This window comes from Malurus melanocephalus, unplaced genomic scaffold (genome assembly GCF_030028575.1).
Source record: "Malurus melanocephalus ecotype Western Australia unplaced genomic scaffold, MMel_1.1 scaffold_829, whole genome shotgun sequence".
In the NCBI taxonomy this organism is placed as follows: Eukaryota; Metazoa; Chordata; class Aves; order Passeriformes; family Maluridae; genus Malurus; species Malurus melanocephalus.
In genome coordinates, this window is record NW_026624061.1 from 77,344 (window position 1) to 91,895 (window position 14,552).

General features: G+C 39.3%; 1 protein-coding gene across 2 annotated transcripts in view; it reads right to left on the minus strand.

The window, feature by feature from the left end:
• Nucleotides 1–14,552, minus strand: part of XRCC4 (X-ray repair cross complementing 4) — a 136,676-nt gene that overhangs the window by 69,223 nt on the left and 52,901 nt on the right. For both annotated transcript variants that reach the window (XM_057385475.1, XM_057385476.1), the window contains exons 4-6: nt 11,623–11,789; nt 6,897–7,049; nt 6,553–6,656 (exon numbers count right to left, since the gene is read on the minus strand). In XM_057385475.1, coding sequence (XP_057241458.1) covers nt 6,553–6,656; nt 6,897–7,049; nt 11,623–11,789 — 424 coding nt within the window. The remainder of the gene's footprint in view (nt 1–6,552; nt 6,657–6,896; nt 7,050–11,622; nt 11,790–14,552) is intronic.

Genomic DNA, 14,552 nt, shown 5'->3' on the forward strand with positions numbered 1-14,552 from the left:
AGAAGTAAAAAAAAAGTTTATGGGAGTATTACATTCATGACTTTTACATGGAGCAAAGAGATTTCCTTCTTCTTAATCAAAGGGGTTTTAAAGGATTAAAATAAAACAGTTTTTCTATTCCTATTTTAGATAGCGYGATTATTTTTGACATTTCCTTAGGTGTAAAATCTGTTTCCCATCAGGCATTCCCTGGGCTTGAAGACAAAAAAAAAGGGCTACAGAAAGCAAAGCCAAACAGGGAAAAAAACTCTCAAATCCAGCAAAAACCCATCAGACCCACAGGGCGAGGCTTGGCTGAGAAAACTTCCAGTTTAAAACAAGGATGCATGCTTTAACCTGGAAAAGTMATAAATCAAGGGAACGACCACAGGGCTTCGTGCAATCCTGAGCAACCCAGCTTTTAATCAAGATAGGCTGTTGGCTGGGATGAGACATTGTAAATGCAGCTGGGAAGTAATTAAGGTAATTATGGCAGCCAGTGCTGTGCAGGTGGTCAGAGAAAATGCCTTTCCAGGGAGAGCTACTGTCCAAATCAAGCAGGACCCAGGCTGTGTGGGCTGCMTCTCTCCTCTCCTTGTTTTATTGGATATTTTTGTGATTTATATCCATTTTTCCCTACCTGAAAATAAGGGCTTTTACCCCCTGTGCTCAGGATCACCACTCTTTTAGGAACCTTTTTTCCTCAAGAACCAATATTTCTCTTTGATGAAAGGATCCTTCTCTAAGAGCCAACAGCATTAAACCAAATGTCAATTCTTCTAAAGCACAGACATATTTTCAAGAGGGAAGGAAATGCAAACACACTGTGTTGTTTACATGGGAATKATCTTGTTTTTAGTATATCATGAAATGCACCTAAATATTTTTGATGTTCTTTCTTCCCCTCTGAATTACAACTGCCAGAGGGCAGGGATGGATGGGATTTTGGGAAGGAATTGTTCCCTGGGAGGGTGGGGAGGGGCTGGGATGGAATTCCATCCCTGGATCCTTGTCAGTGTCCAAAACCAGGCTGGACATTGGGAGCAGCCTGGGACAGTGAGAGGATAAAAGTCAAAATTAAATTATGTGCCACAGGTTTCCTTGGCAGCCTTGCATTTCACAGTGCTCTGCATTCAGTCATTCCTGATATTCCCATAATACAAGTATTGAAGAATGTCTTCATATAACAAAAAACMATTCCTGCCAGGTCCTTTAATTGCAACAGATCCCAAAAGGAATATTACCCTGGGTGCCAAACAAACACAGGGGCTGTGGATTTTGAAATGCCCAAGGAYAAACAAAAGCACAGGAATGGGAATTGCCCCAGGCAGGAGTTTTCTGCTCACCTGATAAGCAGCAGCTCTTCACTGATGTTGTAGTTTCACTTATTATATTGTACGAGTTAAATTCTCTACAAACAGGTGTCAAAATAGGGTTGGGAAACCTGTTTATTTCATGGAAGGAGATAATATTTATGAAGGTGTTGCTTTATTAATGGATTTGATTTTGGTTTATTTATTTAAGAACTGGAATTTTATGTTACTTATTCTCCTTTCCATTAATATATTAACACCTCTCCACGCCCCCAAAAAATGAAATCATTCCACCTCTGTTCAAAATGCACACTGCTGAACTGTTTAAATTGCCTTTGTTTTTAGTGRAGGAACAAAACCTAATAYAGTTTTCATGGGTGTGCAYCAAGCYTGGAATTAYCARCWGGGTCTGAAATGGTTCTAAAATAAGAAGCTTACAATTTCACTTAAATATTATCAAGTTAATTTTGAAGATTTATGTAGAAATTAAATCACACTCGGAACGATTTTACAACTCACCAAGGAAATAAAGTTTGTTCATGTGCAAGATTTGGTAGTATGTGGACAATAGAGCAACAATCATTTTTAGATTTTATATTAGTCAATGTTGTTACACCTAACCCTGCAGTGTGATCATGAGCTACTCCAATTCTTTGTTGTCTCTTTCAACAGTCTTAGCAAAGTGTAAATCTGTCTCTGTCACTTATATAATTTCACTGGATAATGACTCATTTAGAAGCAACCACGTTCAACTGCATCACTTTATATGCTGAAGCAGGAATAAGTTGTAGGCAGAGACATAAGCAATTTTGATGAAACTTTCACAGTAAAATGTCAAAGTAATATGTTGTAAATCCCTCTCAGTGCAATACTCATAACAGAATTTTTAAAGAGGCATAGAACATATTAATATTTGTATTGTAAGTGTGTTTTCACCATKGCACCTGGTGTAACTCATTGGGAAATCAGTTTGGCAACCACAAGKATTTTAGAGGCATAAAACTATCAGGTTGTGGGGGGAAAAAAAGAAGTATCAAGTTTTGGGGGGAAGGGAAAAAAAAGGTATCTACAGCTTTAAGGGAAAGGGAAATGAGACTATTCCTTGGGATGAACCATTTTCAATTACAGCTTGACCAAAAAAAAAAAAAAAAATTGAGCCTGAGGTGAATTAAAATGGCTAAGCACTGAAACTCCTTAAAAACAGACTTTTAAAGAGAAGCCTTCACAGATGGAACTTTAACTGCACAGCACAGCCGGGTGCTGTTACAACGGGCTTTTTTTTTATTATTATTATTAACTTTGATCAAAGCTTATTAACCAGCAGCATCGAGCCATCAGTGGATTGGGCTACACAGGAGAGCTAATTAAATTTAAAGGGCCACGGGCTCCTGAGGGCACAACACGAAATCCCAGGGCAGGAGCTTGAATGGAATCAGTGAGAGCATTTGCTCTGTGAGGCATTGGAAGATACCAAGGTGCTTGTTCTTATTTACTTGTTCTTATTTACTTGTTCTTATTTACTGTGGGCTCTGCAGAGGGTTTATCATAGCCAGTTCTGACCTTGTCCTCGCCATCAAACACGCAGGAAAGTGTGAGTGCAGAATGTCAGGGGAAATGTGGAATATTTCCATGTGCCTCGGTAAGAAACACAGATCACAAAATTTTATTTTATCCAACGGGGCAGGTCGTGAAATCTTCCCCACCCTAAGGGAGAGGTAACTTCTACCAATGTGAAATACAACTACAGAATTTAGAGCAAGACAAAAAAAAAACAGAGAAGATGCAAGCTGACTGTAAACTGRTGCACAGTCCTTGTTTTGTCCAGAGGCAGACACACGCAGCAGCATTTAGAATTGAAAATAACAATAATAAATCATGAAGTAATTTCTGCCATCATTTTCTTCCACCTGCTACACCACTCTTCGTATCTACTACAGATTGGAGTAATTAAATCTTTCCCTCCTTGGGAGGAGGAGTAACATTCCCTTTTCTGGTCACTTTCCAAGCACTGTGAAGAGCAAATTATCACCCTCCATCTCCCTTTCAAGCTCCTAGGAAGGCAGCAAAGACAGGGGACATTTATACCAATTTTACTTATGTTTTAAAACCCTCCTGACATGTGGACCACTAAAGCATTTTTCAGTTAACAAAAGGCTGTGATTTGTAAGACAAAGATATGATTGCAAACTGTGATATCAAGTGATGTTTTATTAGTCTGATTTGCTATTTCAGGATGTGAAACAAAATCAGTAAAATTCAGCACAGAGGGTAAGAAGGAGGATTTAATAAGAGCTGGGTTGTCCTTAACCAGAGAAAGTGTTTCTTTATCCTAAAATGACAGAAACATCTTCACTCCCTGTGGTGGCTGAGTCACCCAGTCACTTTGGTGGGCTACAAAAATCACAGCCTGGCAGTTTCTGGGGTTTGTGGTTTGCTTCCTTTTCTCTTAAAGAAAAATTGGGTCCAGTATGCACCAACCTGGAAAAGCCTTATCACACTCCACACCTCTTGGTGATATTTCCACCTCTGCTCCAAATGCTGAAACTCTGCTTTCAGTAGAGAAAACACCACCACCTGGGTTTGGTGAMTCAGACAAAATCTCCCCAACCCTGCAGTGAAACCTCAAGACAAACCAAAACCAACCTCATCCTGCTGCCAAGGAACATTTCTGACACCTCATCCATGAAGAACTGCTTAAACAGGAGGAGGATTTCCTTCCTCTCTTCCTTCCCCTCTCAAGCAGGAGCTCACAGGCATTTCAAGGACCTGACATGTCATCTGTAGCTGCTGCTTCTGAATTTATTAAACTGCAGTGAAAGCTGGAGCTCTTTGCCTTCCACAAACTCACATTCACAGCCCTAAATAATATTTCTAATATTTCAAATAAATTCCCCCCATGCTCATGGCATGATGGGCAAAGCTCCTGTATAGAATCACATGCAGTATTATTTATAAATTTWTTACCATTTATAAATGTTGTGCTATTTCTAAAAGGTTTATTTCTCATCAGGTGTTTCTCTGAATGCTTTAGTATTAACTAATTCAGTTGTAATTTGTTCTTTYACAACATGAAGCATTAACTACATCAGTGTGTAGGCAAGACAAAAATTACCATGTTTCCCCTGATCTTTGCTGTAAGCTAAGAAGAAGAAATTACTGTAAAAAAGCAAACAAAAAAAAAAAGAAGAAGAATTTTTAGGTAAACTTTTAGGCTCCAGTTTCTGCCCTTTTACAAAGATTGCACTCACTCATTTTCTTAATATTTTCCTTCATTGGGTCTTGTTACAATATTTGCATGACATCAGCACAAGAGTGATAACTAAGTGTGTCACTCAATTTTCTTTTAATAAACATCAGCAGGTTTTCCTTCCAAATCCACTGGAATACCCTTAGTGCCCCAAAAATTCAGGGAGAAAAACAATTATTGGTGGCTAAGAAAAACCTTTGGATAAGGTTTACTTRTAACTCATAACTCCTGCAATGACATTTCAAGTCCAAAAACAAAGGAAATACAACGACTAAGAGACTAAGATAAACAGAAAAAAAAAACCTAAAATAATCTTTTTTATCTTTTATATCTCACAGTCCTTGATGTCTCCATGAGCTTCTTTATCCACTCATTCTACTCATCCCTGAATCACTTTTTTCTCCATAAAGACATGGTCAGCCTCTTCCTGAGTGTGAAAATTCTGTGCCAAACCTCAGATATACTCAAGACTCAGATATATTCAATATTTCTAAGGCTCTCCAAAATGTTCATTAGAAGAGAAAGATGTGTGCACAGGTACAAGCCCTTATTGTAAGAACTCACTGCCTTGAAAAACTCGAGTGTGTTACCCAAAGGATTAAGTTTATAATTTCATTTATCTGCAAATTTTGCAGCTGAACTCTCCAGTCAGGACCAAAACTGTGAGGCCTGCATCCCTCAAAGGTGAAAGAAAGCACATTTTTTGTTTGCAACTCAAATAAAAACACAATTGCTGCATTTTCCTGTGACACTGATCACTCCAGTCCCTCATGAATTCCTGAGCAGGGCAGTGGGTKTTGTTTTAATTATTAAATACACTATCTCAAAACTCTCACTGATCTAGTTAAGCCCCACTGAATTTAGAAGACTCCATACTTTCCACTCTTCCTTGCATTTCACAAAACAAAATATTTCTCATCATGTGCTCTGAACTGACCCGTTCCCATGTGAAAAAAAAGATTTCTCGAGAGCACAGTGCAACATTAGAAGATTTCCTTCTGTGATCACAGTTTCCTCCACTTGTCTGAAGCTCTGCCTACTTCATATAAAGCCAGAATTTCCTTAGCAAACAGCAAACTTTTCTTAGACAAAGCTGTTTGCCCCTGGCAGCAGAATCTTGAAAACTTCCCAATGTGCACAGAAATTTGCTGTTTTACAGGAGCACAGTGTTGTCTGTGTTACTTTCACCTACAGAGGAAATAAAAAGGTCCAGTGAGAGAACCCATAGCAAAGTTTGCAGACCTGAAGGGAAGTTGACATGTTTATATTTTTTTTTATTTTTATTTACATATATGTGTACATATCTATACACCTATATAACCATATAACAACTAGCAAGGCAGTTTTGAAACTCTGATTGCATTTGCCCCGTGTATTCCCACTAGTTTATCACAAACATGCCAAAATTCTGATTCACAGTTAAATATCTTCTACTGTAYCATGGGCCATCACTGCACATCCCACACACTTTACAAGGCTCCAGTCCTGGAAAAATTTGTCAGATYAAGTTCCACGAGCATCTTCACAAGGCCAAAAATTCTCTGACAAATTAAAGCGGATTCTGCTATAAATACACTTCCATTCCATTTATGCACACAGCTCTTTTTATAGCTGTTAAACCTCCTCTCTTTCCCCTTTTTAAACACTATTGAAGCTGTCAGGAGCTACCTTTTACACTTTATCAATCACGGCGCACACATCATGATTCCTAGAATTTRAAAAGGAATTGTTGATGGTTCAGATACCGTTAGACTGTCATTAGCYCTGCAAAGTGTGTAATTTGTCACTTTGCAAGAAATGACAGTGCCTTCACTCGTGCAACATGCTTTTAAACCTCCCCTCTCTAATTTGAAAATGCCAGTATTGTACTCTTGCTTCAGAAGGGGTATTTTTAAGGCTTGCTGGTTGGCTTGTCACAGAGCAAATCTGTCAGGTAGTATTTTGCYTTCCTCGAGGTTTATTCACACAAAGCCTGTCTGTGATATCACACAAAGACAATGTTTTCTGTCCTACCTGATGGCAACGAGGCCCGTGTTAAATTTTCACTTTCCTCATCAGTGCTGGCATCATAGTCGTTTTCTCTCTTTATAACCGTCTGTGTRGTAGCTATACTATCCCTGAAAAAAACATTAAAAAAGGGATGGAGAGTTAGATATTTTTTGTTTCCCAAAGGAATTAGACAATTCAGGGAGAATATTCTGCTTCYAGGGATGGCAGAAAGAATTCTCCTCTCCCATGAATTCAGGATGGRTTTGGATTATCCACCACTCACTGACAAAGAAATGGGAACTGAGCTAAACTAAACTCAAATATCCACCAGGTACCTCACCAAGAAACCCAGGGAAATTAACAAATACCTTGCACATTTGGCATCCACTGCAGATTCTTTAGCTTCACTCAACAACTTCTGCAAGTTTCTTATCTTTGCCTTCTTTTCATTCAGCACCAAAATAAACCGGCTGTAAAGGTCTGCCTCCAGCTCCTCTTTAGCTTCCACGCATTTTTCCAGCCTGCAGTACAAAATTAACTGTTACACCAATTCTTCTGTTTCCTGGAAGAAAATTCTGTCGTGAGTCCAACCTGCCTCTTACAGGAATCCCCATTCCAAACCATGCACAACTGGTCCAGAATCTCATGTCTGAAACAGGCCAGAAAAAGCCTTCTTTTTTTTTTTTTTTTTCCACAGAAAAGTTCAGTGAACTTTACTACCAAAAGGGAAAAGTTTCCAAATGTGAACCTTTCTCTACAGGATTTTTTTTTTTTTACATAGCTCTGAGACAACTAAAATTTAAATAGGTAAGTGTTTTTTATTGTCAATGCTCAATCACCACAGTGGGCATACCTTAGCAGGACACACATAATGAGATTATAAATAGATATGACTCAGATTGAAAGGTCCCAAATGTGGACCACACAATGATGTAAAATGTATTTGAAGAGGAAAAAAAAAATTCCCAAATATAAAAATGCTTAAAAGCTCTTAATATCCTCAGAGAAAAATACTCTTCAGTTCTGTTTTTTTTTTAATTAATATGCAATTATGGGTAGGTGAATGTCAATAAAAGGAAGCACAATGGAAGTATTAAATTAAGAATATGGGTGTATAAAGTCTCATAAGCAAAACTGGAAYACAAGCAAACGTCAGCCCAACAAATTCATGGCAAATGTAATTCTACATTTACGTCTTTTATATCATAATCTTTCAGTCCTTGAGTTGAACCACAAACATTTTATTAGGTGTGTACACAAGAAGCAAGCAAATATCGTGATGATCTGACTGATCATGGTAAATATAGTGAGTTGTCATAATTCATAAATACATTTTTCACGAGCCTGTGCAAGGCTGTGAAAAAGTTTAGAAAGCTTATTAAGCTATTAARGCTTATTATGCTATATACTATGTGAAAAAGTTTAGAAGGGTTATTATGCTCTATCTGCAACAGACTTTAAAAATATTAATTTATAAGGTAAGAGATTCCAACAGACTTTCTACATAAATACTAATTATTTTGTTCACAGATCAAAACCATGTGTGATGTAAGAAGCAAGACAATAGCAAAAAAAAAAAAAAATCTCATGAAGTATTAAGTCTACTGTGCAACGCTTTAGGGATATGCTTGCTAGTTGATAAATAATTCATCTAATTTAAATGCAAATAGCAGCACATCATTACCATATAGATCAGTTCAATAATTCCTAAATGAAAGATCATAGGTACTAATCAACCACCAGGAGACTTTCCACCTACAAAAGAGAAGTTAACTGTTTGGTGGGGAACAAATAGACAATTCACAAAGAATCATAAACCCTAATGCAGGGCCCTGGACAAGTATTAGCTTGATACTAATTATGTCTGTATACATAAAAATGGGGGAGAAAAAAGGATTTTGTCTAAAATATGCTAATCTTGTCTGTATCAAATCCTGTAGAATAATCCCCTCTCTGACACATAAACCAGGGAAAGTGGTTACTGTCTGCCTTTGCTTTGCCAAGGCACTGGTTTGTGTTGGAGCAGTTGAGGCTGGCTCAAATATTGAGAAATGTGGCTGACTTGGCCAAAAAAATGCCATTTAAGATAACTCCAGTGAGGCCCTTGAGTGCTGCAAAGACATCCCCTGATGAAAACCCAYGAAAATGGAAACTTCCAGTGAAGTAAACCTGATGCTGCCTGGGCTGTGAGCTGTACAGGAGAGAAATCCACACTGCAAGACTAACCAGTTTCTTCAGTCTCTGGAGAAAAAAAATTAGCATCTTGAATATTAGAATTAGAATATTAACTCTTCCCTCTGGGCAACACCAATTAGTAGTATGCCATCAGTTAATATTATATGACTGTTTTCATTTACATTTACAAAGGTGAACACCTTTTCTTGATATTTTCTTCCCCCATTATTCAAAGTTRTCCACACCCAAATACATTCTCCAGATGGCAGAAATGGCATTAATTTGGCAAAATACTCAAGGTAAAAGCACTAAATATCACAAAAGTATCACATTAATGCTGTATTTGCAAGTAATGAGCCTTTGCAGTACACTATTGTATGGCATATCTGATACTAGAAAAGAGAATGGTAAAAGGCAAAAAAAAAAAAAGGCAAAAAAGTAAAAGTCTTGGGGACAGAGGTGCATTAATTGTGCAGGTGTTTAGGATGCACTGAGGCATTTAACCTCAGAGCAGAGCTGGCTGGGGGTCTCAACAATACAATAAACTGAGAAATTAATAATAAAAAACAAGATTTCAAGCGCTGCCTCAACACAGAGCAATCACACACACGATGCACAGAGGTGAACGTGAGCTATGAAATTTAATGGCATTTATTTAATTATTAGCAGCATCCTTAGCACTCCAGCACCATGAAAGAAAAAAACTGCATCTGTGGTATTCATCCCTGTTCCCAGTGCTCTAAAATAATTCCTGGAACTCACGGCACTGCTCCCTTGCATTTCAGATTCACCCTTCCCCCAGCACTGGCAATGGTATGGAATGTTGATGAGCTAATGCTGAAGACTCAGTTTCAAGCCCCAAAGTACCTAGCTTGCATTTTTATAATCTGYTTGTGGTTTAAATACACTGTGACTGCAGTTGACCACCACATAAATTAGCAGTTATTGTGAATTTGGCTCGTCTACACAAATTTTAGATGCCCAACAGTAAAATAAGCGTCCATGACCAAATCAGGAATTTGATTTCTTTTGTTTGAGGAATTACTTGGCTACAGGTTATTATTACTTAAAATTTGCCACTATTATGATGGAATCATAGATTGGGTTGGGTTGGAAGGAGAATTAAATCCCATCCAGTGCCACCCCCTGCCATGGGCAGGGACACCTTCCACTGTCCCAGGATGCTCCAATTCCCCTCCAATCTTGAGGTAATTGGCCTGGAATTTTCTGTAAAAAAATAAAGAGAACACCTACTCTGCTCTGATATTTTAGCTCACCCATCCCTGAGGTGAGAGACACAGACACTCTCATCCCCAGGTACCCACATACTCACCAAAACCACAGTGATGGTCAAGAAAAGAACAAGGACAAGAAATGGGATGATTAAATTATTCCACCCCATGATTAAAAGGCACAAAAGCAGCTCTGAGAAGCCTGCCCTGCTCTGTTTTAATTCTGAGGAGAGAGGTTYGTGAGCAGAGGGACCTGCAGGGGCTGTGGAGCTGCTGCACCACGTGCTCCACATTTGATGTTTCACCACTCAGCGCCGTGAGTGATGCGGGATGTAAATCCTGAAATCCTGCCTCCCGAACAAAGACAGGCACAGCTTTGTTCAGCTCGGGGGCAACTCGCAGCATCTGGAGCCAAAAYAGCAAAGGGAGGCAGCGGGGTACACTGGGCTGCGGCAAAGAGAATTAAGAAAAAACACCAAACCGAATTTAAAAAAAAAACAAACAAAAACCCTCCCCCCAAAAAAACAGACCAAAAAAGCCCAATACTTCTTGAATGAAAACGATTTTTGAATTATTTTTATTCTGCACTTAACAGACACGGCCAAAGACTGGTGACCATAAAACCTTCAGTGTTTATTTTGAAAAACCATGTTTCATCTACTCAAACTATAAACATAGCTTAAGAAACCCACCAGCTTGCACTGCTCTTGAGAGCAAAGTCTGTCACGCAACTGAGATTTTTTTTTTCTGGTTTCAGGGGTTTTTTTTGGGGGGAAGGTGTGGTTTTTTGGTTGTTTTTCCTCCTTTTTCTTTGGGGTTGGTTTGCAAAAAGTGCCACCCCACCATGGAAATTGATACAAGCACTAATGCCTCTTACACATCAGCGTGTAATGCAGTACAGAACACGGGTTACACAATGCACCATTGTTCAATTACACTGCTGAGCAGTAAAACACTACTTAGGGAGGCCCTTGGCTTGTCAGGGAGACTGTCAGGAGAAACTGTTACTCATTTTAATGAGAGGGAAACAAAACTAACTCCTCCCCAAAAGTTGGTTCTCTTTTTCAAGGTAAATTAACGCAAAATTAGCTGCGAYTTTTCATTCAATCTTTTTTAGATTGCGTGTTTTTCCAGGTARAGCTACAGAAAAGCAAGATAAATTTCTGACTACTTTGTGCTAAGAGTTTTATGCTCGCTGAAACAAGGATAGCTTATTTCACTACAAAATGACAGACAATTCAGATCATAAATGCAGCAGTGATTACAAAAATCTCTTTCAAAATAATGGTACTTTTGCCTATAATACTGCATTCATTTTTCAATTCTAGCTGCTTCAACAAGGGAAACAGATGAAAGAAACAGCAACTTATTCCCCACTCAGAAATGTAAATAATTTACAGTCAGTCTTAAGAATTACAGGAAATAATGTTAACAAAAAAGCTTCCTAGAGAAAGTGAATTCTACAGATAAGAGGTGGTTTGTTTGGTTTTTTTTTTAAATTCATAGGCTAAAACCAGCTTTAACTGCAAATTTTTAATATCTGTTGCACCTCTGCCAAATGTAGGAGATCCACAATGATGTGAGCTGTGGGTAACTGAGCTCAAAACAYCTCTCAAGGGCATAAAAACCCCTGTCCACTGCTGCTGAGTTTCTCASATGTCACYYATGAATCCACCTGGGAGCTCACCTCTTCTCCACGTCGCTCCAGCTGCTGAAAAGCCTTTCATTTTCTCTCTGCAGATGCTCAGTTTTGGCCCGCAGCTTCCCCAGGCTGTCCAGGCAGTAACCAATGAGTTCCTTGACCACCTCTGCTGGTTTTGGGACTTCCTGCAGCTTCAGAGATCCGAGTCTGAACTGGGGCACGAGGAAAGAATGAGTTATTTCAACTGTGCAAGAAACTTCACGAAGGCTTTGCTCCACTAAACTTGAATGCAAATAATTAGCACAAGAAATACCTTACAGTGCAAAGGGAGATAATAAATTTTTGTCACACCAAGAATGGAGGAATAATCTACATGTTAATTCTTTCCAGAGGGTCACAATGCTGAGGAGGAGTCAGGAACATCTCAGAGCTGAGCAGAGGCTGTGGGAGCTGTGCTGGCCAGGCTGGAGAAGGGAAGGGCACAGGGGATCCCATTAATCCATACAAACATCTCCCAGGGCTGCCAGAGGATGGGGCCAGGACAGGATGAGGGGCAGTGACCAGAAAATAAACCACAGCGAGTTCCAGCCCAGCAGGAGGAAGAATTTCTGTCCATGGAAGGGCAGAGCCTGCAAAAGCTGCCCAGGGAGGGTCTGGAGTCTCCTCTCTGGGGACATCCCAACCCCATCCCAAAGCTGGACACCTTCCTGTGTCCCTGCTCCAGGAGACCCTGCTGGGTGAGCTCCAGAGGGACCTTCCAGCCCCAAATATCATTCTGGAATTTCCCTGGTTTATGTGTCAGAGAGGGGATTATTCTACAGGATTTGATACAGACAAGATTAGCATATTTTAGACAAAATCATTTTTCCCCCCTTTTTTTTATGTATACATAATTAGTATCAAGCTAATACTTGTCCAGACTCTTCTGGGCCTTGCATTAGGGTTTATGACTCTTTGTGAATTGTCTGTTTGTTCCCCACCAAAAAGTTATCTTCTCTTCTGTAGGTGGAAATGATGATGGAATTGTGTGTCATCTCCAGGGTTCAGACAGCAAGTTCCTAATCATAAAAGGAGTCCTTCAATTAAACAATTCTRTAATGAACTGCTGTATTTCTGCAGTAATAGGGTGCTGTACAGGATGTACAAGAGGTCTGAACAGATTTATTTTGCCTGGTGTGGGAAAAAAAAAAAACCACAGAAAACTGCTGCATTTATCATGTTAAAGGAAGAATAGCTCAGCCATACATCCAAACCAGTGCCAGCTGAGCAATAACCAGGCAAAGCTGGGTGAACACATATTAATATCCAACACCAGAAGGAGTTTGAGGCTGCTGGAAGAAGGTCCCATGTGTTATTTTTAAAAAGGCAAATCAGGCATGAAGAGCTTGTCTTTGGGGCTCTGGAGTGGGTAGAGGATGGGGAAACTGAGCCCTCTCAAGGTAGACTACTGTAGATGAGAAAACTTACAGAAGCCCCAAGGGAAGAACAGGTTTTGAGAAAAGCAGTGGATTGGAAGACAATTGTGAGTTTGGCCAGCCTAAGCTGCAATAGAAGCAGATCTTTCATGAAAAATGAGACATTGAAATGACTTGGATTTGGTTGGAAATTGCTGCAGAAGCTTTGGGTAGGTGAGGGGTGCATGGAAGGAGAAGGAGTCCTCTCTTGCATCTTGCAGTTATCAAAAAGACTGATATAAACTTTGACTGACATAAACTTGAAAACACAGCTATAACACCTTAAAAAACACATAAATGAAAGTGGTACATGCTAGGGAAGAGTTCACTTTGTGTTGTGGCACCTCACCTATTAAAATCAGAAATGCAGTTTGATTCATTTTCCCCCATTTTACTTGGAAGTGCATGGAAAATTACATAAAAGACATGGAAAGGAAAAAGAAAGAAAAATAATTTTTTTTTTTTAAAAAGTCTGCTGTTTGTGAACACCTTTTTAAAAGTAAATTACCAAATGCCATGCGTAAAGTTTGGCTGAAAAAGGCCTGGTAAAAAACTGCTCACAAAGCTTTCAAAGGCATTGTTTTAAACAAGTAACAGTCCTTTGAGTGGGACCTTTTATYTGTGGAAGTCCCTGCCACCACACATGATACCATCGTGACCTTCTTCAGCAAGGTCAGGCTATCAGAAAACGCGTAAAACCCAAAGGTTTAATTTCCAATTAGCCACCAAATCCACATGTGCTGCCTCTTAACACGTTGTTGTCTTTAGCTGACGTACATCTGATGGCCACAGATGAAAAGATGCCTCTAATTTATTTTTGGAAAATTAGATTACGCTATCAGTGGCCCGCAGATTGGCGTGCACCCCCCTGAATATCACACTTGTTGTCTGACAGCATTAACAAGGACGGACATTTGTGTAAAGGAAACTGTTTTTCATCACTTGCAAGCCACCAAGGCACTATTTGGATAAAGAATTCACAGAGATAGATAGAGAGGCACAGTAGCACAGATAAACAGCGTCACAATCCTCCACCGTGGAGGAAATAGCAAGGAGAGCACGTGGTTTTTGTTTTATGCCTTATTCAACTGAGACAAGGTTTAGGCAAATATCAGGACAAAAAAAATTACAGTTTTCACTGCACAAAAAGAACAAAACACACATAATCCYAAAACAGGTTGAAGTGAGTGGCAATAAAATTATTCTGCAAGCCTGGTACCRCAACCAAAATCACGGCAAACACACAGCAGACACTCCAAAGGCAATTGTAATTATAAAAAAAAAACCAACCCAACACTGCTACAGGAGACAAAGTGCCCATCCTTGCAGGTATTGAAGACMATCACTGACATTTAATCTTTAGTTTAGCCTTTAATTCAATCTCTGTGCAAAGTAATTCACTGTTATTTACTTTCTCACACTAAAACCTCAATGTCCTGCTTTCTCTGCCTTAGACACTGTGGACCATTCCTAGGAAAGGTGAGCAAAGCAAAGCTGGCACCAGGAGGCTTACATTTATCA